At 42.4% G+C, this 22,279-nt stretch overlaps 2 protein-coding genes across 23 annotated transcripts in view; both read left to right on the top strand.

Moving 5' to 3' along the window:
- Window positions 1-3,915, top strand: part of dtna (dystrobrevin, alpha) — a 437,527-nt gene extending 433,612 nt beyond the window's left edge. For 19 of the 20 annotated variants that reach the window (XM_078540552.1, XM_078540563.1, XM_078540570.1 and 16 more), the window contains one exon: window positions 1,691-3,915. In XM_078540552.1, coding sequence (XP_078396678.1) covers window positions 1,691-1,849 — 159 coding nt within the window. In that variant the 3' untranslated portion in view covers window positions 1,850-3,915. The remainder of the gene's footprint in view (window positions 1-1,690) is intronic. The other variant, XM_078540567.1, reaches the window with a different exon arrangement.
- Window positions 3,916-13,355: 9,440 nt separating this feature from the next.
- mapre2 (microtubule-associated protein, RP/EB family, member 2) overlaps window positions 13,356-22,279 on the top strand; it is a 106,471-nt gene continuing 97,547 nt past the window's right edge. Inside the window, exon 1 of one of the 3 annotated variants that reach the window (XM_078540545.1) lies at window positions 13,356-13,571. The gene's annotated coding sequence lies outside the window, so the exon portion shown is untranslated. Of the gene's footprint in view, window positions 13,798-14,176; window positions 14,281-22,279 lie in introns of those variants that run through there. The other 2 variants (XM_078540546.1, XM_078540547.1) reach the window with 2 other exon arrangements.

Genomic DNA, 22,279 nt, shown 5'->3' with positions numbered 1-22,279 from the left:
AGGTCTACAAAGTAACTTTAAATATTCAATACATGCTTAAAATCAAGAACAAAGCAGAAATAAAATGCAAAAATACAAATTAGTGGCTGCAAGCCTCAGGCCCACATATACAAGCACTAGTGAAAGTGTGAAAAAGAATTACAAGAGTGATATGTGAACTGAGAGGTTATACTTATCAAGAAAGAGTGAATTGACCAGGGGTCTCTTCCCCAGAAAGAAAAGAATGAGGGCTGACCTGATGGAGACCTTAAAGATTACATGAGAGTTTGAAAGAGTAGATATACAGAAGATGTTTCCACTTGTGGGACAGACTAAAAGTAGATGCTATAAATATAAGATAGCCACTGATAAATTTAATAGGGAATTCAGAAGAAACATATTTTCCCAGGGAGTAATTAGAATATGGAACTCGCTACCATGAGAATTGATTGAGATGACTGACATAGATGCATTTAAGGTGAAGCTGGGTAAGCACCTGAGAAAGGATGGAGTAGAAAGATATGCTGATAGGGCCAGATGAAGATGGCTGAGAGAAATTGCCTGCTAACAGCACTGTCTATATTTGTACATTAAGAATGACTACCTCAGTGAAGTCCCAAAATCCACCTGTTCCCAAAGAACCAGCATTCTGTATAAGTCACCGCCTTCAGAAAGGAATGATAGTTGTGTTTCTCCTGTACGCAGAAACTAAATCATGGGTAGAATTTTCCCCCTGTCAGGGGGGTTGTGTGGGGACAGGCACGGGTGGGCGCAGACCCGATCGGCGCCCCCGATCCGGTCTGCACCGCCATTTTATGTGGGTGGGCCAATTAAGGCCCACCCAGCGTGATGCACACCTGGAAGCACTTGGGTTCCCTGTGGAGGTGTTGGGGGGGAGAGTTCCCTGAGTCGTGTGTGCGCGAAAGAGCGCAGAAATCTCCCTGAGGCACAGAGCTGCCTCAGGGAGATTAGTTTCACTTATGAAACATTGATTAAAGGTGAACAAAAATTTTAAGGACATGTCCCCTCATGTAAAACTGTCACATGAGCTGGGACATGTCCATTAATTTTATTAAAAACCTTTAAAGCACTTTAAAAATGTTCATGAAACCTCATCCCGCCTGTGAATGAGGTTCCATGAAAAATGCAAAGGCCGCCTGGGCTCTTCGCATGCCTGCCAACCTTGAGGTTGGACAGGCAGCTCAGTTTATTAGTTTAATTGATATTTAAATGGCCTTAATAGGCCTTTGACAGTTCGGCAGGCGTGCAGCCAAGTCGGCTGCGCGCCCGCCGAACTGAAAATCTAAATGACGCACAGTGACATTGGGACGCTCGCCCGACATCACCGCGCGTCATTTTATGCCTCAGCGAGCAGGCCCTGCCCCCACTCGCCGAGCCGAAGATTCTGCCCCTTATTTCTAATAAGACGTCCTGTATCATTAAATAACTAATTTCTCATACTGAGGTCTGTAAATGCTTTATTTTTACTGTATGTTACTGATCTTTTAAAATAGCATGCTGTGATTGCTTTGCCCCAAATAATTAATGAACTGCTCTTTAGTACTCTCGTCTAAATTAAAGTTTTTGCAAATTTTTCACGTTAATTTGTGAGTTTTTCCTTTTCACAATTTCAAACATTGCAATTGTTTTTTGAAACTGACTGTCTGATTCTTGCCCAATGTATAATTTAGTCATTTTGTCCGCTTGTCAGGCTCATTACAGTCAAACTGATGATGAGAGTTATGTAAGAACTGACGATGATGAAAGCTGCATACGGACAGATGATGAAGAAGGTCTAACTTCTGGCTTCACTGAAGAATGGAATGAACATATGAAGCGTCTTATGACAAAAAAAGAATTTTATAAGTAGTGTGAGGACTATAGCACAGTTATTTTAAAAGATTCTAGTTTGATGTGTTGACAGACATTTCTTTTACTAAAAGCTGGGTTTATCAGCATCACCTTTATATGCCTCATCTGAGAACAGAATTCAGGAGAAAACAACTGCAGTTGTCACCAAGCTGAATATGTTTGGTGTTGCTATTTCAAATATGGCAGTATTAATATTAGAGAGATAATTCTACATATTTGTGATCAATATATCCGTTTACACTCCTAATATTGATACACTTTATCTTTGGTTTCTAGATGAACTGTGCAGTACTTTGACAAAACAGTTACATATTTTTTCAACCGTGATAAGCCTATTTTGGTGAAATGCACTTAAAGATCAAATAATAGGGCGCTACATATGAGTATTCAAAATTATAACCCATAAACTACTAATTTTCAGCATTTTTAATAAAATGCACAGATCTATAAAATAAAGGAACTGTGAACTGTGTCGAGGACGCTCATAGCTAATTCTGTTCTTATACTTTGAACCGTAGGTGCCAAAAACAAATAAAGAAACAAAGTAGAATTTAGTTCATTTAATTCCCTTTTTTGTGATTAATACAGTGGGTTAAGCAATATTTTAAACAAGCATGACTATTGCTAACTTAAAACGGTAAACTTTGTTTTTTGCTTTGTTTTCTGTTTATATAATTTTAAGGCCTTCAATATGGACGTACTGGTATATACACATTACTTAATGTGCATTGGAAATTTTTATGTTTGAAATGTGTATTACCTTAGTTGCCTATCTGTGTGGTATGCATATTGTGAAGAAAGAATAGTTTTATTGAATAACCTATATAGAATTGCAAATGTTGTAAAGAAAACAGCAAGTGAGAATTCAGGGTTTGAGAAATTTTGCGGCTTCTGTCTGATTAATCCACAGTTAACGCATGCGGATAGTTGCAGACACTATTCTCAGTACAAAACAGCTGATTCAACTCCATTAGTCACAGAAACTTCTACATAAAGTTGAATTGATTTAGGGATTGATTATTTTTGTAGGAACTATTCCTGCTTGTAATTTACTCATAATTCTGACATTGAAACTTTCTATAAGAGATGCCAACCATATATTACTTTTTAGTTGCAGTATCATTAAACAAAAAGGTTTGATAATGACATGACAGTAACACATTGAATGATCAGTAAACGCGCACAGCAAATTTATTATTTATAGCTGAAGAATTGCTGAAAATATCTACAATTCATATGTGGTAATCATAAAAATATTTACCCTGAAAGCGTGTAGATATCTTGACAGCAAAATAACATTAGAAATTGGTGTGATTTAATTGATATAATCAGATTAGAAAGCAAAGAGAAATATGTTAATTGTCGATTGATCTCTAATTGTTTATTTAAAGAGAATGGATGTTCAACAGAGATAAAAAGAAAAAACATGTGAAAGCTGGAAGATTTCAGACATGGTTAAGTGTGTTATGAGAGAGAGAGACTTAGCATGTTTCAGAGTTAACCTGCACAAGACTGTGGCCTTCACTGTGAAACAATCTGTACTCTGTTAGTGCATGAAGTGATAAATCGTCTAGTTTTGTGGCACAGTCCTATTTCTTTTATTTATTTTGACTGACTTTTCCCAGCTACATAGGTTTATTAATGTAGACACATACTGTATATACTTAAAGTCTTTGTTGCTGAGTTTAGAATGGATAAATTCAGCAAAATGGCCATGAATAACAACCATTTTCTTACTCTGCCCAAAATAATGGGTATTTAATTTCCACCAAAAATATACAACTACACCATGTATAAATTAACTACAACTAATATATTGAATGTCTCCAAAACTCCAAAAGGAGGAGCAGTAATTTTGGAAACACTAAAGGTTCAATGTAATACACTGTTGATGTAATAAAACTACTGATCTATGTTTTGTATTGTTAAGTATTGTATCCATACGTACAATGTGTTGGAACAAGCTGGGGACTTGCCATGTTTTAAGATTGTCCAAGTATTTAACTGTGTGTCTGTATTTTGGAATGGAATATTTCTTCATTAAAGAGAGAATTTTTAAAAAGGCTGGCAGGTAGGGTTCATCCCAAATTTCTTCCTTTCCAACTTGTCTTATTATTTGATTTGATAATCTTGTTAATTATATGATTGTGGTTGTGGCTAAGTTTTCTAAGCATTTGGGTGGTGAACAAAGTAGAAACCTTCACATAAACATCAGTCAGAAAATTGATACGATCTTTGAAACTCTTCAAACTAAGACTGCGGCTGGAATTTTCCAGCCTCCCCCCCCCCCCCCCCCACCCCTGGGTTCCCCTGCAGCGGGGTCGGTGAGCCACTGAAATCTCCGTTCACATCGACGGGACTGGAAGATCCCATCGGCATGAGGTTGGAAAATTCCAGTCAACAAAACCACGAATGGTATTGAATAATATTTTCCAATATTTTATTCACCAACTCTCCAACAGGTTCTTTAATCCTGCTCTTACTTTCTGGTTTCAAAACGAAACTTTCTTCTATCCCTGCCATATTAATTTAAATTCTCTCCATTTGTACTGTTTACAATGCAAGAATTTTGGTCATCTTTTGATTCAGGCAAAGACCATAAGGTTCCTTATTCCAGAAATCACTCCAGTGCCAAAAATATGAGAAAGGCAAAATACTGCAGATGCTGGAAATCTGAAACAAAAACAAAAAATGCTGGAAAAACTCAGCAGGTCTGACAGCAGCTGTGGAGAGAAAGACAGAGTTAACGTTTCGAGTCCATATGACTCTTCTTAATAGCTAAAAGCCAAATATATGAATCTCTCCCTCCAGCACAAGCCCTGTAGCTATACTTTGACCTTCCCAATTTTCTTAATATATCCTGTAATGTATACTCTGTGTATACCCAGCCAGTTGGAGGGCTGTCCTTTTGATTCCTTTCATGTTCAGAAATTTATTAATAGACTTATTAATTAAACCAGCTACCTACCTCTCTTCTCCTCCTCCTTTCCCACCCTGCGTTGTGAGTCAAAGATAAGTAACACTTAAACATTGCTCACCTCCAAATCCTCCACACAAAAGAAAAATTAATAAAAATCCCAAAACATGCTGATGGTCACAAATGAACTGCTTGTTCAGGGAATAGTAGGCTTGCGTGTTTTGTACACTATTTTGACAAATATACCCTATTTCCCTCCTGAAGTATCCCAAAACATAAAAATTGAGGACTGTAACCACATCAGTACCACATTTATGCTGGAGTTTTGCAGCAAGTGGCACAACTCAGTCGCAAACATTGTGAAGTACCTTGTTAAAATACAGTTTCACAGTAATTAAGTGTAGCTATGGAGACAGAGTTCCTCAGACAAGCATACCTCTTTTCATGGACATAAGACAAGGGTTTGTGTGGGAAGTACGCTTCTTGTAAAACCTCACCTGCCAGTAATTTATCTTTTATACCCCTTAGTTTTCCAAATGATAACCCATGCCGTCAATTGAAATGACACCACAAATTGGCATTATAAAGGCTATTGCCATAAAGTGAATCCAAAAAACAAAAGTTAGCTACCAACAAGATACTTAGACCACAGTCTCAAAAATTGGGAAACAAAAACCTAAAGTACAGCTTAAAATCTTCAGTGCAATCATAACAAACCAAGCCATTCTGGATGCCTACTTTTTATGGGCATGATTAAGACATGATGCATTCATAGTGTAAAGGGAGGAAATTATTTGTGCCTTTATTTGTCTATATTTAAATTTAATTCCAAGTGTCCTGCACAATGTTGTTGATCTCGGGGGTCCTACACTAAAAAGATTTTTGGATTGACTCTGACAAATGCAGTAGATGGTACATCAATTGGAATAGTTCCACCAGGCACATCTATAGCACCCAATAGATCTCTTCATAGCACTACAATGCATCCTGAAATTCTGCAGCTCCAGGCCAATCTGAAAGGAGGTAACCACAACAGAAACAGACAGTCTCAGCTTCTACGACAGATGCTCAGACTGTTGCATTGAAGCCTTTAGCAACAGAGAATAGAGATTTGGTGTTTCTGATTTTACATAGGAACAGGGGTAGCCTATTGAGCCCCTTGAGCTTTTCTGCTATTCATTGAGGTTATGGATAATCTGCAAACTAACTGTGGGCCTGTGCCTCATATCCTTTAATAGCAATCCACGTTTAACAAAAACCTATCAATCTCAGATTTAAACTTGTCATGAAGGCATGGAGGAAAATATATCTACGTCACCTTGGCTCTTTATAAAATTATTATTTTTCTTTTAAAATGGACAAATGGCTGGACTGATAAAATGGCCACCATTTACACATGATGGTAGCTCTGGAAGTTTCTGAGCAGTCTAAAAGTAGACAAAGGCTAACACATCAAACCCCTAGAATGCAACACTCCTTGCACTGTATAAACATTCCAGCCAAGTCAACACAAAGGATAGTAGACGAGACGCCTGCACCAGCTATGGACAAAGGCAGAGCCATTTGTGGCTCCTCATCTCCATTGTTGTGTTAATGGTTCAATAGTTACCTGCTCAAAACACAAAGGGCAGAATTTTGCCCTTGGTGGGCGAGCGGGCCCAACCGGCTCGGCGGCGGGCGGGCAGCTGAACCCCACCACCGAAACGGGGCCCGCTGCCATTTTGAGCGGGCAGGCCAATTAAGGTCCGCCCAGTGGCCTGCCCAACAGGAAGCACTATGTGCTTCCTGTGTGGAGGGTGGAGGGAATCCCCAACTGTCAAACTGCGCTCTTTCGCTGCAGGCAAAGTCCTGTCTCAGGGAGTTTACTGACAGGTAAAAAAAAGTCAAAAAATAGAGAAATATTAAAATTATTAACATGTCCCCCTCATGTGATAATGTCACACAAGATGGGACATGTTAATAAGAAACACATAAAGTTTATTAAATTTTTAAAAAACGGACATGAAACTTCATCCCGCCAGTGGATGAAGTTTCATGAATAATCTGGAGCCCGCCGGGGCTCCTGGCCTGCCCGCCAGCCTTAAGTTTGGACGGGCAGGGTCTTTAACAAGGTTAATTAGCCTGTCAATGGCCTTAACTGGCCATTGACAGGACAGTGGGCAGACAGCTGATTTCGCTGTCCGCCAGCCTTCCTGAAGATTTAAATGGACCGGGATGACGTCGGGGGTTCCTCCCAACGTCATCCTGCGTCATTTTCCCCTTGGCGAGTGGGGCCCCGCCAGCAAATCGCCGAGGGGAAAATCCTGGCGAATGGGTTTTAACAAGAGGCCTCATTAGCTGAATAGCTTGACCTGGAACCACCCTGTCACATGACTGAGACTTGAGCTGTTTGAATTGTTTTAATTATACAGCTTTCAAATTCCATTTTGAGTCTGCTGTTTAACATCTGACTGGCAGGCCACACAGAAGCAAGCTCAGGCCAAGTTGGACAACTGGCCTCCATCTAACCTGACTCTACTGGTAAGATTTTGTACTATCGCCTACAGACCTGATTCAATCTCTGTGTGCCTACTTCATCTTGGGACATCAACACCACCGGAAAATGAATCTTACACCACTGGTTTTCAGCCAGCCGAACTCTGCAAAAGAATTCCTCATTGGACTTTGATTCTGGGCTGTGGACTCATGTGAAAACATAATTCTTATTGTTATTGTGGTCTTGGCCTGAGCCCCTTTCCCTTTTGTTGTATGAATGCAAAAGGGGGCGGAAACCCTTTCCAGTGTTGTGTGTGTGTGTAAAATAAAATACCCCTCTTATTTTTACCTTATCTCGAGTTTGCCGTGGGGTTATTAAAAGAGGATTGGATCACTCTAAACCAATGGGTTGGGGAACATCGGGGGAAATCAAAAATCAAAAACACCTTTCTGTTTATGGAGGGTCAGTGAGTGGAAATATCAAGGCTGGGTTCTAAATTAAACACCCTCCCATCTGTGACAAACTTAACAACTGAACTTGCATCAATTACTTTTGACAGGTTGTTGAGTAGTTCCTGACAAGCATCTCTCAGGGTTTCATTAATCTTATTGTTAACATTAACAGTATCAGCTTTGACTTAGTTGGTCGCGCTCTTGCCTCTGAGTCCTAAGGTGTGGGTTCAAGGCCTGATCCAGAGACTTGAGGCTGGATTTTACACTGAAGGCTGGCTTCCTGCACCCCAGCATAAATTTTGGGGGCAAGCTGGTATCTGCTTAGCCGGCTCACCCCTCTTTAATTTTAAGTCCATTAGTTGCCCACTTCTTTCAATTGGGCTACAGATGGGCGACCTACCCGATGCCTCCCTGGCCGTCCATTAAACCAGGGCTGGAGTGGGGGGTGGGTGGACCAGTGGTGGGTATGCCGCTGAAAGCATGGTGCGTTAATTTAAGGGTCCATTTGCTTGCTTTCTTGCCAGTGGGTGGCCCATAAAATTCTGCCCTTGAGCACAAAATCCAGGCTGACACTTCAGGGCAGTATCAAGGGAGTCTTGCACATCTTTCAGATGAGATGTTAAGTAGAGGTCCTGTGTGTTCTCTCAGGTGAATGTAAAAGATCCCACAGCTCTACTTTGAAGAAAGCCAGGGACATTATCCTGACCAAAATTTATAGCTCAATGAAAATCACTAAAACAGATTATCTGATCATTATCATGGGCAGAACTTTACTGCCCTGTCGTGGCGGAGGCGGGGCCGTAAAATGTGATGAGCCATTCAAAAGTCCACTGACTTCGGCAGGATTGTAAAATCCCGCTGGCGTAAAATTCTGCCCCACATTACTGTTTGTCAGATCTCCCTGTGTGCAAAATTGACTGATTACAACAGTGACGCAACATAACATCAGACATGTCATCAGAATGCCCAGCTCAAGATTGCCCAAACAAGTACTCTACTCAGAGCTACGCCTGGGAGCCCATTCACACAGCAGCCCAAGAAAATGTTCCAAATACAATCTCAAAGCCTCCCTGTAGGTCTGTGCTATTAACATTAAAACATGGGAAGCAGGTACCCAATTGTAACCAAAGTGGTGATTCATCATCAAAAATGGCGTCAAGACCTTTCAATCAAGAAGACCAGCCACTGAGAGAGAATGGTGAGAGAGAGACAGAAAGACAGGACAGCTGTTCAAGCCAACAATTGGTCACCACCTCTATTGGCCGACAACCAATGTCCTCACAGTGAGAGAGCCTGCAAGACTAAGCTAGGGCCCATAAGCCATCTGCAAACCCACAGCCAACACTGAGATCTCATTTTTATCCAGCCATTGGAAAGGAAGAATTATTCTCAGCATGAGAGATGATGACACTTAAAAAAACAGTTAATTAGCTGCAAAGGGTTTTGGAATACTCTGAAGTTCTGGAAGGCACAGGAAGAAGTCTTTCTTATCTGTTTCTTACTGATTAATGGCCATGCAGAGCCAGTGCCCAGGCCCATTAAAGTAGCAGGAATCTGGGTCACCGTTTCCTGTTGGATGTATTAAGAGGTTTCATCACATGACCTCCAAACACCCCTTGCTGCCACTACATGTCCATTCTCCCAGAGCACTGCTTTCCCATGCCACTTAGCAAATAGACTCTTCGTTGGTCAACTGGATAACCTTATAAGACCATAAGACATAGGAGCAGAAGTAGACTATTTGACCCATCAAGTCTGTTCCACCATTCAATGAGATCCTGGCTGATCTGATAATTCTCAATTCCACTTTCATGCCTTTTCTCCATAACCCCTTATTTCTTTACTAAGTAAAAATCTGACTATCTCAACCTTGAATATACTTAACCACCCAGCCTCTGCAGCCATCTCTGGTAAAGAATTCCACAGATTCACTACCCTCTGAGAGGAGAAATTCCTCCTCATCTCTGCCTTAAATGGGCAACCCCTTACTCTGAGATTATGCCCTCTGGTCCTAGACTCTCCCACAAGTGGAAACAACCTCTCAGTTTCTACCCTGTCAAGCCCCATAAGAACCGTATGTTTCAATAAGGTCGCCTCTCATTCTTCTAAATTCCAACAAGTACAGGCCCAACCTACTTAACCTCTCCTCATAAGAAAATCCCTCCATACCCGGGATCAACCTAGTGAACCTTCTCTGGACTGCCTCCAATGCCAGTATATTTTTCCTTAGATAAGGGGACCAAAACTGTTCAAAGTATGCTAGGTCTGTTCTAACTAGTGCCTTGTATAGTTTTAGCAAGAAGTACCTTGTACAGTTTTAGCAAATCCTTCAAAATGATGAAGAGCCTAAACAAGACTTAACGCTTCCTTCTCGATGGAATCTTCGTGTTGACATGCATCAAGTTTTCTTGAGAAGGAACCAACTGGATGCTTCACACCAGCATCATCTTCTTGTAACAGAACTGCTCCTACGCCTCTATCACTGGCACGATAACTACTTTGAAAGGCCTATTGAAATCCAGAGCAGCAAAAACATGTTCTTTCAATAACCCGGCCTTCAAACTCATACATGGTCTGACAGGATTTTGCCCAGGTAAATTTCATGCTTTTCTTCAACAAGCTATTTAAGGGAGCAACGACCGCACTGAAATTCAGGACAAATTTCCTGTAGATTTTTTTCCCCCTTATTCCTTCACAGGCAAGGCCAGCATTTGTTGCCCATCCCTAATTGCCCTTGAACTGAGTGGTTTGCTGAGCCATTTCAGAGGGTATTTAAAAGTAATCACATTGCTGTGGCTCTGGAGTCATATGTGGGCCACACCAGGTAAGGACGGCAGATTTCCTCCCATAAAGGACATTAGTGAATAAGATGGGTTTTATAAAAACCAATAACAATTTAATCGTCACCATCACTGCAACGAGCTTTATACTCCAGAATTATTAACAGAATTCAAATTCCACCAGCTGCCGTGGTCGGAATTCATGTGGGGCATTAGCACAGGCCTCTGGATTACAAGTCCAGTGACATTACTACTAAGCCATCATATCCCGCCCAAGAATCCAGACATTCCTAGGAACCGCAGGATCTCCCATTTTGTTTTAGAAACATAGAAAATATGAGGAGTAGATCATTTGGCCCTTCGAGCCTGTTCTGCCATTCAATATGATCATGGCTGATCCTCTATCTCAATGCCATACTCACACGCTCTCCCCATACCCCTTGAAGCCTATAAGAGTCCAGAAATCTATTTCCTTCTTAAATATATTCAGTGACTTGGCCTCCACAGCCCTCTGTGTAGAGGTTCACCTATGACAGGGAAGTCCATAATGGCTTTAAGTTTGGCTTCTCAGGGCAGTACTTGAACTTGCCCCGACATGTTCCCATAGCCATTAACCTCTATTTGTGCCATTAATTCATTTATTTTTTCCGAATACTGTGTGCATTTAAGTAAAGAGCCATTAATTTTGCCTTTTTACCATTTTTCCCCCTTTGACCCTATTTGCTGCTCTATTTATGTTTGTACAATCTGTCCCTCTCTGAGTATCATAACCTAAATAGCTGCCCTGCAATGGCTGCCATATCCATTTGCTTTGTAAGCCTACGTATCCCCTCTCCAGAACTCTTGCCCCCCTCTATTTAGTTAAAATTAAAGCCCTCTCCACAGCCCTAGTTATTTGATTCGCCAGGACGCTGGCCCCAGCAGGTTCAAACGAAGCCGGTGCCACTGGAACAGCTCCCTTCTACCCCAGTACTGGTGCCAGTGCCCCATGAACTGAAATCCATTCCTGCCACATCACAATCTTTGAGCCACACATTTAACTCCTTCAGATGGGCTATGTAAACTCGGAGACAATTGGTGTGTCAAGGGCCTTAACTGGCCTCTTAATTAATGGCAAGCACCTCCATCTCTCTCGCGTACCCACCTAGCGAAATATCACAAGAGTGCATGTTGACGTCAGCACACTCGGCCAATGTCAATGCGTGTTATTTCACACACGAGTGGGTCAGGCGTGCACCTGCCCGCTGAGCAAAAAATTCTGCCCCTGAAGACTGTAGGGCAATCCTGGAGGGTTGATAACCCAATTAAGAATGAATTTAGATGGTGCTAATCTCTTGGTTAACTTGGGTCTCCTTAACCACTGATTGCTGGTAGATTATTGTTGGTGACGATTTAAATCACGACGTGGGTGAGGGGACTGTTGTTGCTAAGCATTGAACCCTGTTGTATTATGAAACAGAAATATAGCTTAAAAACTGCACATTATGGATGCTGTCCTATCTGATTGATCAACACGGGTTTTCGCTGTAAAGTCACATGCTTAATCATATTTGAACTATTGTCAACGGTTAACTGTTAAGTAAATCATGATTCCGTTTTCTGATCAATGTATCGTTTCTGCGATTAGATGGTGCATCTTTTTCATTGTTACTGTTTTTGGTTTTCTATTACACATAATATCTAATATACAATAACAATATACAACTCTTTGTTCTCTATGCATCAACAATAACAAAACTATTAGCAGGTGTTTAATGGTTGCAGTTTCTTCTCCAGAGGGAGAAGGTTAGAGCTGAGCGCATCCTGCAACACACACGGATGCACAAGCAAAGCAAAGGGAAGTGCCATGTGACACTCTGCCAGCAGGTGAATGGATGCAAGTGATGATTGGGAGAGGAGGAGGGGAATTTGTGATGATGGGGGAGGGGTTCATGTGATGATGGGGAGGGGAGTTCGTGTGATGATGGGGGAGGGGGAGGGGGTTCATGTGATGATGAGGGAAGGAGCTCCATGTGACAATGGGGAGGGGATGTTCATGTGTTGATCGGGGAGGGGGATTATGTGACGATGGGGGAGGAGGAAGGGCTTCATGTGACAATGGCGAGGGGGTTGATGTGACAATGGGGAGGAGGAGGGGTTTCAGTTGAAGATGGGAAAGGGGGTTCACATGAGAATGGGGGAGCTGGAGGGGGTTCATGCGACCAAGTGGTAGGGGGAATAGGTTCAAGTTACGATAGGAAGGAGTTCAGATAACCATGGGGAGAGACTGGAAGTTCATGTGACAGTGGGGGAGGGGATTCAGGTGATGATGGGGAGAGGGTTCATGTGATAATGGGGATGATGAGGGCATTCAGGTAATGAAGGGTCAGGGTGTTCATGAGACAATGGGATGGGGGGGTGGGGAGGAAGTTCAGGTGACATTGGGGGAGGGGTTCAGGTGAGGATGGAGAGTGGCAAGGGGGAGGGGTTCAGGTGAGGATGGAGAGTGGCAAGGGGGAGGGGTTCAGGTGAGGATGGGGGAATGGTAGGGGAGGGGTTCAGTTGAGGATGGGAGAGTGGTAAGGGGGGTTCAGGTGAGGATGGGGGAGTGGTAAGGGGGGTTCAGGTGAGGATGGGAGAGTGGTAAGGGGGGGTTCAGGTGAGGATGGGGGTGTGGTAAGGGGGGGTTCAGGTGAGGATGGGGGTGTGGTAAGGGGGGGGTTCAGGTGAGGATGGGGGTGTGGTAAGGGGGGGGTTCAGGTGAGGATGGGGGAGTGGTAAGGGGGGTTCGGGTGAGGATGGGGGAGTGGTAAGGGGGGGTTCGGGTGAGGATGGGAGAGTGGTAAGGGGGGTTCAGTTGAGGATGGGAGAGTGGTAAGGGGGGTTCAGGTGAGGATGGGGGTGTGATAAGGGGGAGAGATTCCGGTGAGGAGGATGGGGGAGGGGGAGAATCCATGGCGGTTCCTCAGTTAGAAGAGGAATCACCATGGAAACGGCGCGAGCGGCGGCTTCCCTGGGCGCCTGCTGTTTCCATCAGTCACCAGCATTGGCAGCCGAGTTTGGAGAGAGGAGCGTTTACTATCCCAACCCACCTCCGCACATATTAACCAACAGTGGTATGTATATCTCTCGTCTTTTTACACCCGTAAAACTGCTTAACATTTGCAAGTGACACAAGAAGAAAACAGTTTGACTTGAGAATACTCCTCGGTTATCTACCCTCCTGCATCCAAAAAAAATTACAAAATTCAAAAAAGATAAAAGGATCTCCATCCTAGCCCGTTCTTTTTGAAAGAATTTCTGTGTTTTAGGCCAGCACTGGTGCGACATTTACAACAAACAGTAAGTAAAATGCAGGGGGGTCAGTGCGCAGTTTAATGTTGTTCGATTTTTTTTTAAAGACCCCACCCCTCCTCCTTCTGCTGCTGCTGTTTAAAGGTCGCGACTCGAACCCAATTGCTGTGAGTGTGTGTGCACCCTGCCAAGCTGCCCAGTGCTTTCTCATTCTCTAGGCCAAGCTGCTTTGTCATTCAAGAGGTGGGCGGCAGAAACACTCGGGAGAATTGCGGCCCGATGTTTATTCACAGCTGCACCTCTCCTGACAGCTGTGCCCTGCACAGAAAGGGAGGAATTGAGGAGGAAACGCAAACAACCCCAATTACCATTAGGATACAAAGGCGAAGTCACAAATTGCGCGTTACAGGGTTTCAAATAGTTAAAATGCTATAAAATAACCTTTTTTTACGACGTGCCCGGGTACCACATGTATCCCTGTGATCAGCTCGTTGCTGCGTGGGAGAACCGCACATGAAAACTGTAGTACAAGTAAGTGCAAAGGAACCGCAAACGATTTCTATCAGAATGCGATTCTTTAATCCGGATGCTGACACCTGTTTTAATGACATTTGAATACAAAGTTTGATGTTGGTGTTACATTTTGAGAGAGAGACTTAAGAACCTGTGTTTAGCCCGTTCTGGAAATGAGTTATGCATGTCTTCAAAATGTTTTATGATATTTTAAAAGTAAATTGTCAGCCTGGTGGACCAACAGTTAGGACTAGGCGCTAATTATTTCCTTCCAATAGCAATATTTAACACTGGAACAAAAGTGTTATTAGATCAAGAAAAAAATCCAATTGTTTGATCTTGGTCTAATATAATCTCCTTAGTCAACTGTTCGTTTATGGACACAAACTTTATTTTTGCCCAAGTCCTCTCATTTTCGTTTTTTATAACATGTCAAGTACTGTATAATGAGCAAAGATAAAATACTCCATAACAGTGTACTTTGTGATTTTTAAAATGTTTGCTTGGTGATTGATCACCTGATCATAGGAAGTTGAGGACTTGTCATTTGAATAGCTTTACCTGGTTATTTGCCTCTTGGGTGTGCAGCAGGCTTTTGGCTTTTAGCTCAGCTCCAATTTCATTTTTGAGATTTGCCTAAGCATTTTTTTTTGTGCAGTTGATTTTCAGTTGTATTTGAAGTGATAAGCCAATGTGTCCCTTACAAAGCTATCCCTTGTATTCTTTCTTGTGTGTAGAAATGGCATTGAGAATAAGAACATTACTTGAACAAACACAAACTCAAAATGACAACATAATGCACAACAAGCTTTAGCCAAATTCCTCTGGCTGCACAAATGACCATTAAAAATATTTTAATCAATGCGGCGGTTAATTGGGAATTATTTGGTCATCCTAATTTTTAGGACAGTTTTTTTTCAGATTGTTGTGACCATTACAATCCTTTGAAGAATTTACCTCTCTGTTAGGTTTGCCTTTTTCTGGTCTACTTTGTAAACTAAAACTGGAAGCAACAGAAATTTAGCTTTATAGCTCCTTTCAGGGTAGAAAAAATCCAAAGGTACATTTTTAAATTAATTTACAGGATGTGGTTGTCACTGGTCAGCATTTATGGCACACCCCAAATTGCCTTTGAGTGGTGGTGAGCTGCCTCCTTGAACCGCTGCAGTCCCTGTGGTGTAGATACACCCACAGTGTTGTTGGAGAGGGAGTTCCAGAATTTTGACCCAGCGACAGTGAAGGAGCAGTGATATATTTCCAAGTCAGGATGGTGAGTGTCTTGGAGGGGATTTTCCAGGTGGTGGTGTTCCCATGTATCTGGTGTTTTTGTCCTTCTAGTGGTTGTGGGTTTGGAATGTGCTACCTAAGGAGCCTTGGTGAGTTTCTGCAGTGTATCATGTAAACGGTACATGCTGCTGCCGCTATTTGTTGATGGTGTAGGGAGTGAATGTTTGTGGAAGGGGTGCCAATCATGCGGGCTGCTTTGTCCTGGATGACGTCAAGCTTCTTGAGTGTTGTTGAAGCTACATTCATCCAGGCAAATGGAGACATAAGAGACATGAAGAAAATAGAGCGTCGAGCCAAGGAAGGAAAAACTATTAAGAGGTGACTAAAAGCTTGGTCTAAGAGGTGGGTTTTGTGAAGGAGCTGGAAGTGACGAGGCAGACAATTCCAGAAAGTAGGACCGAGATGACAGAAGGCATGGTCATTATTAGTGGGATAGAGAAAGGTGGAACATACACTGAGGTCGGTGTTAATGAAACAGTTCAGTGGGGCTGTAGGGTCCAAGGAGATTACAGATGAGGATGGACTGAGGCCCTGGAGGGATTTAAATGCAACAGGCAGAACTTGTACTTGAAATGTTGGGTTCTGGAAGCCAATGTAGAAAAATCAGTCAGTGATGAATACTCAGGACTTGATATGAAATAAGATAGAAAAGAAGAAATTTGGATGAATTAAATATGTGGAGGATGGGAGGTCATCGTAACAGTCTGCAGACGATAAAAACATGAATTGTTTATTTGAGCATGGATGGGCTGAAGTAGAGGTAAGAAGGGCAATAATACTAGCAGCCTTTGCGATGAGAAGGTGTTATGACTGATGCAGTTGGTAAAGCTGAGTTATTTTAAAATCCCAGAGGGAAACTTTAAACAACTGTCATAAACTATAATTTTATGTGTTATGTTTGAGATGTGACTCTAAATTCGGGAATCAGACCCCCAGTTCTCGAGGTTTTACATTAAACTAAATGAAACATTGTATTAATTTACACAGGTTCAAATATATATACACACGGCTACAAATTACTATCATAACTTTTAACAACTTCCCAAACTAATCTCCATTAAGACAACAGTAACCCATAGACTTAACCAAACACCAGGCAAAGCATTTTCACCTTACAAATTCAAAACCTGTGGAGTCAGTTGGAGGCTTGCATCTGCCTTTTGATCTCACATTGCCTCTGCTCTGCACAACTGAAAACTGCTGAAGTTATACCTACCACCACTGATTGAATTTAAATTCTCATTGTCTCACCAGCCTCTTTGAACTTCACCTTTAAACAATGAAACCCCTTTCATAGTACCAATTTTATTAGTAATATAAACATATTGCTTGGTAGCTGCTAGGAAGGTGTCAGTTTTCACCCTCCCTCTTCTTGAATGCTCTATTCAACAAATGCAAATGCATATCTCTCTTACATATCAAAACTAGTACACATCAAAGCACCCAGACTAACTGGCTTTAATCCAATTAAGACATACCCAGAGACTAAACCTCTATTTTAAGAGAAAAATATTTTCCAAATTATATACATTAATAGCTTCATGACAAAAGGAAACACAGTAGAAACCCTAATGTGAACAGCAATTCTGAGGTTGAGAACAGACTGTTTCCGCCTGAAATGGTGGTCGTGGAGGGGCATGGAGTTAGTGTCAACAGAATGGCGCTTATGGTCAGGCTGAAGATGGTGGATTCAGTCTTTGCAATTTTGGCTTAAAGAAGTTATGGCTTATCAAAGATGGGATGTCAAACTATCAGTTTGATAGTACGGAGGCGGGGGAAAGTCAAGGGAAACATACAAGGGATAGATGCTGATACTATATTTGATGATGTGATCATGAGGAAGAGGCAGACAGGGATGAATTCATGGAATGACCAGATATGACAGTGCAGGGGTAGGAAAAGAAGCCATTGTTGGAGATCCTCTGGTTACAATTTGATAGGTCCCATTGGGCTGGATAGCAGGCTTAGAATGTTGGAATATTATAACACAGAAGAGCTCATCATATCTGTACTGGCTTTTTGAAAGAGCTGTCCAATTTAATTCCGCACCCCAGCATTGTCTCCATAACCCTGCAAATTGCTTTTTGAAAGTTCTTACAAAATCTGCTTCTAGCGCCCTTTCCAGGTAGTGCATTCCGGATCATCATACCCCTCGGTGTGAAAACATTTATTGTAGAAAATAAAAGCTCATGGTATAGGGATAACATATTGGTATGGTTAGAAAGTTGGCTGGCTAACAGGAAGCAGAGATTGGGCATAAATGGCTCTCTTTCAGGTTGGCAAGATGTAATGAGTGGCGTGCCACAGGGATCAGTGCTGGGACCTCAACTGTTTACAGTTTATATAAATGACTTGGATGGATGGGATGGTTGCCAAATTTGCTGATGACACAAAGGTAGGCAAGTCATTTGTGAAGAGGATGTAAGAAGGCTACAAAAAAGATATTGATGGGTTAAGTGAAGGGGAAAAGATCTGGCAAATGAAGAATAATGTGGAAAAATGTGAAATTGGCCATTTTGGCAGAAAGAATAAAAGAGAGGCATATTATCTAAATGGTGAGAGATTGCAGAGCTCTGAGATGCAGAAGGATCTGGTTGTCTTAGTGCATGAATCACAAAAGGCTAGTTTGCAGGTACAGCAAGTAATTAGGCAAGCTAATAGAATGTTATTATTTATTGTGAGGAGGATTGAATACAAGTTTTTTTTTAAATTCATTCATGTAATGTGGGCTTCACTGGCTTGGCCAGCATTTAGCGCCCATCCCTAGTTGCCTTTGAGAAAGTGGTGGTGAGCTGCCTTGAACCGCTGCAGTCCATGTGGTGTAGGTACACCCACAGTGCTGTTAGGAAGGGAGTTCCAGGATTTTGACCCAATGGCAGTGAAGGAACGGTGATATATTTTCAAGTCAGAATAGTGAGTGACTTGGAGGGGAACTTCCAGGTGGTGGAGTTCCCATCTATCTGCTGCCCTTGTCCTTCTAGATGATAGTGGGTTTGGAAGGTGCTGCCTAAGGAGCCTTGGTGAATTCTTGCAGTGCATCTTGTAGATGGTATACACTGCTGCTGCATGCATCGGTGGTGGAGGGTGTGAATGTTTGTGAATGTGGTGCCAATCAAGTGGGTTGCTTTGTCCTGGGCAATGCCAAGCTTCTTGAGAGTTGTATAAGTTGCACTCATCCAGGCAAGCGGGGAGCATTCCATCACACTCCTGACTTGTGCCTTTTAGATGGTGGACAAGCTTTGGGGAATCTGGAGGTGAGTTTCTCGTCGCAGGATTCCTAGCCTCTGACCTGCTCTTGGAGCCACAATATTTATATGGCTAGTCCAGTTCAGCTTGTGGTCAATAGTAACCCCCAGGATGTTGATAATGGGGAATTCTGTGATTGTAATGCCATTGAACATCAAGGGGCTATGGTTGGATTCTCTCTTGTTGGAGATGGTCATTGCCTGACACTTTGTGGCATGAATGTTATTTGCTACTTGTCAGCCCAAGCCTGGATATTATCCAGGCCTTGCTGCATTTGAACATGGACTGCTTTGGTATCTGAGGAATCACGAATGCTGCTGAACATTGTGCAATCATCAGCGCACATCCGCACTTCTGACCTTACGGAAGGAAGGTCATTGATGAAGCAGCTAAAGATGGTTGGGCCAAGGACACTACTCTGAGGAACTCCTGCAATGATGTCCTGGAGCTGGGATGACTGAACTCCAACAACCGCAACCATCTTCCTTTGTGCTAGGTATGACTCCAAACAGTGGAGAGTTTTCCCCCTGATTCCCATTGACTCCAGATTTGCTAGGGCTCCTTGATGCCACACTCGGTCAATTGTGGCCTTGATGTCAAGGGTGGTCACTCTGGCATTACCCTGGGAGTTCAGCTCTTTTGTCCATGTTTGAACCAAGGCTGTAATGAGGTCAGGAGCTTAGTGACTCTGGCGGAACCCAAACTGGGCATCAGTGAGTAGGTTATTGCTAAGCAAGTGCTGCTTGATAGCACTTTTGATGACCCCTTCCATTACTTTACTGATGATTGAGAGTAGACTGATGGGGCAGTAATTAGCCTGGTTGGATTTGTTCTTTTTTTTGTGAACAGGTCATACCTGGGCAATTCTTCATGTAGCCAGCTAGATGTCAGTATTGTAGCTGCACCGGAACTGGTTGGCTAGGGGTCCAACAAGTTCTGGAGCACAAGTCTTCAGTACTATTGCTGGAATACTGTCAGAGCCCATAGCCTTGGCACTATCCAGTGCCTTCAGCCGTCTCTTGATTATCATGTGGAGTGAATTGAATTGGCTGAAGACTGGCATCTGTGATTCTGGAGACCTCCGGAGGAGGCAGAGATGGATCATCCACTTGGCACTTCTGGCTGAAGATTGTTGCGAATGCTTCAGCCTTATCTTTTGCACTGATGTGCTGGGCTCCGCCATCATTAAGGACGGGGATATTTGTGGAGCCTCCTCCAGTGAGTTGTTTAATTGTCTACCACTGTTCATGACTGGATGTAGCAGGACTGCAGAGCTTAGATTTGATCCGTTGGTTGTGGGATTGCTTAGCTCTGTCTATCACTTGCTGCTTAACTGTTTGGCATGCAAATAGTCCTGTTTTGTAGCTTCACCAGATTGACACCTCATTTTTAGGTATGTTTGGTACTGGTCCTGGTGCTGCTCCTGGCATGCCCTCCACTCTTCATTGAAGTAGGGAGGTCATGCTTCAGTTATACAGAGCAGTAGTGAGACCACATCTGGAGTACTGTGTGCAGTATTTAAGGAAGGATGTAAATGTGTTGGAAGCAGTTCAGAGAAATTACCAGACTTAATACTTGGAATGGGTGGGTTGTCTTATGAGGAAAGATTGGACAGGCTAGGCTTGTAAGTGCTGGAGTTTAGAAGAGTAAGGGGCAATTTGACCAAAACATAAGATCCTGAGGGGTCTTGAAAGGATGGATGTGGAGAGGATGTTTCCTCTTGTGGGAGAATCTAGAACTAGGAGCCACTGTTTAAAAATAAGGGGTCGTCTCTTTAAAACTGCGATGAGGTGAAATTTTCTGAGTCTTTGTAACTTTCTTCCTGAAAAGGTGGTGGAAGCAGAGTCTTTGAATAATTTTAAGGCAAAGGTGGATAGATTCTTAGTAAGCAAAGTAAGAAAGGTTATCTGGGTAGGCGGGATGCAGATTTGAGGTTACTATCAAATCAGCCAGGATTTTATTAAATGGCGGAGCAGGCTCAAGGGACTGAATGGCCTACTCCTGCTCCTTATTCATATTTCTTCTCATTTCCTGTCTAACTCTTTTGTCAATTATTATTTTTGTCTCTAGGCACCACATTTTGTGCCAGTGGAAATAATTTCTCCCTACTCGATCTACCAAAACCTTTCATAATTTTGAATACCTCAATTAGGTCTCCCCTTAACCTTCCTTGCTGGAGGAAGAACAATCCCACATTCTTTAGTCTTTCCATGTATCTGAAGCTCCTCATCCATGGTATCATTCTGACAAAACTCCTCTGTACCCTATACCCAAGGCCTTGACATCCTTCCTAGAATGCGGTGCCCAGAGTTTACACAATACTCTGGCTGATGTCTCACCAGTGATTTGTAAAGGTTTAGTATGACTTTGTTATTTATGTATTCAATGCCTCTATTTGAAAAGCCAAATATCTCATATATGTTTTCTTAACTGCCTACCAACTTGTTCAGCCTCCTTCAAGTGTTTGTGAAAATATAGCCGAGGCCCCTCTGCTCTTGCACCCTTCTCAAAACGAGTCATAATCATTTATGGCTCAGATGGAGGCCATTCGGTCATTGATTCCAAGCCTGCTCCCTGAGGAGCAATTCAGTCAGTCTTGTTCCCCTGCTCAATCCCTGTAGCCCTGCAAGTTTATTTCGTTCAAGTACCCATCCAATTTCTTTTTGAAATCATTGTTTCTGTTTCTAGCACCCTCATCAGTAGAGTGTTCCAGGTCATTGCCACTTCTTCCTCACATTTCTCCTGCATCTGTCGCCCAAAATCTTCAATCTATGTCCCCTAGTTCTTTTACCATTAGCTAAGGGGAAGAGATTTTCTTTATCTAAGCCTGTCATAACCTTGCATGCTTCTATCAACTCTCTCCTCAATCTCCTTTGCTCCAAGGAGTACAATCCCAGCCTTTCCAACCTCACCTTTTATCGAACCCCTCCCCCCTCCCCTATCCCTCTGTATCCTCTCAAGGACCTGGACCTTCACATCTTTTCTAAAATGTGATGACCAAAACTAGATGCAATACTCTAGTTTGGACCTAACTAGAGCTTTATAAAGGTTCTGCATAAATTCTCTGCTTTTGTATTCAATGAAGCCCAAGATCCCATAAGCTTCGCTGATCATTCTCTCAGTACGTCCTATCACCTCCAAAGATTGAGGCACATGCCCGGATCCCTCTGTTCCTGAACATTTTTTAAGAATTGTGTCATAAAGTCTATATTGCCTTGAGCTATCATTTCTGCCAAAATACATCACTTCATACTTCTTTGTATTAAATTCCATCTGCCATTTGTCTGCCATTCTGTTAGCCGATCTATGTTAACTAGCCTACTATGTGGTACCTTGTCAAACGCTTTCTTAAAATCCATAGGGACAACACCCATAGCGTTCCCTTCATCAACCTTCTCTGTGACATCATCAAAGAATTCAATTGAATTAACCAAGCACAATCTGCCTTTTACAAAATCCATGCTAGATCTCCTTAATTAACTCA

Source organism: Cetorhinus maximus, chromosome 4, assembly GCF_964194155.1.
Source record: "Cetorhinus maximus chromosome 4, sCetMax3.hap1.1, whole genome shotgun sequence".
Lineage (NCBI taxonomy): Eukaryota > Metazoa > Chordata > Chondrichthyes > Lamniformes > Cetorhinidae > Cetorhinus > Cetorhinus maximus.
Note: the sequence above shows the minus strand (reverse complement) of the source record. Positions and strands in the feature narration are given on the sequence as shown.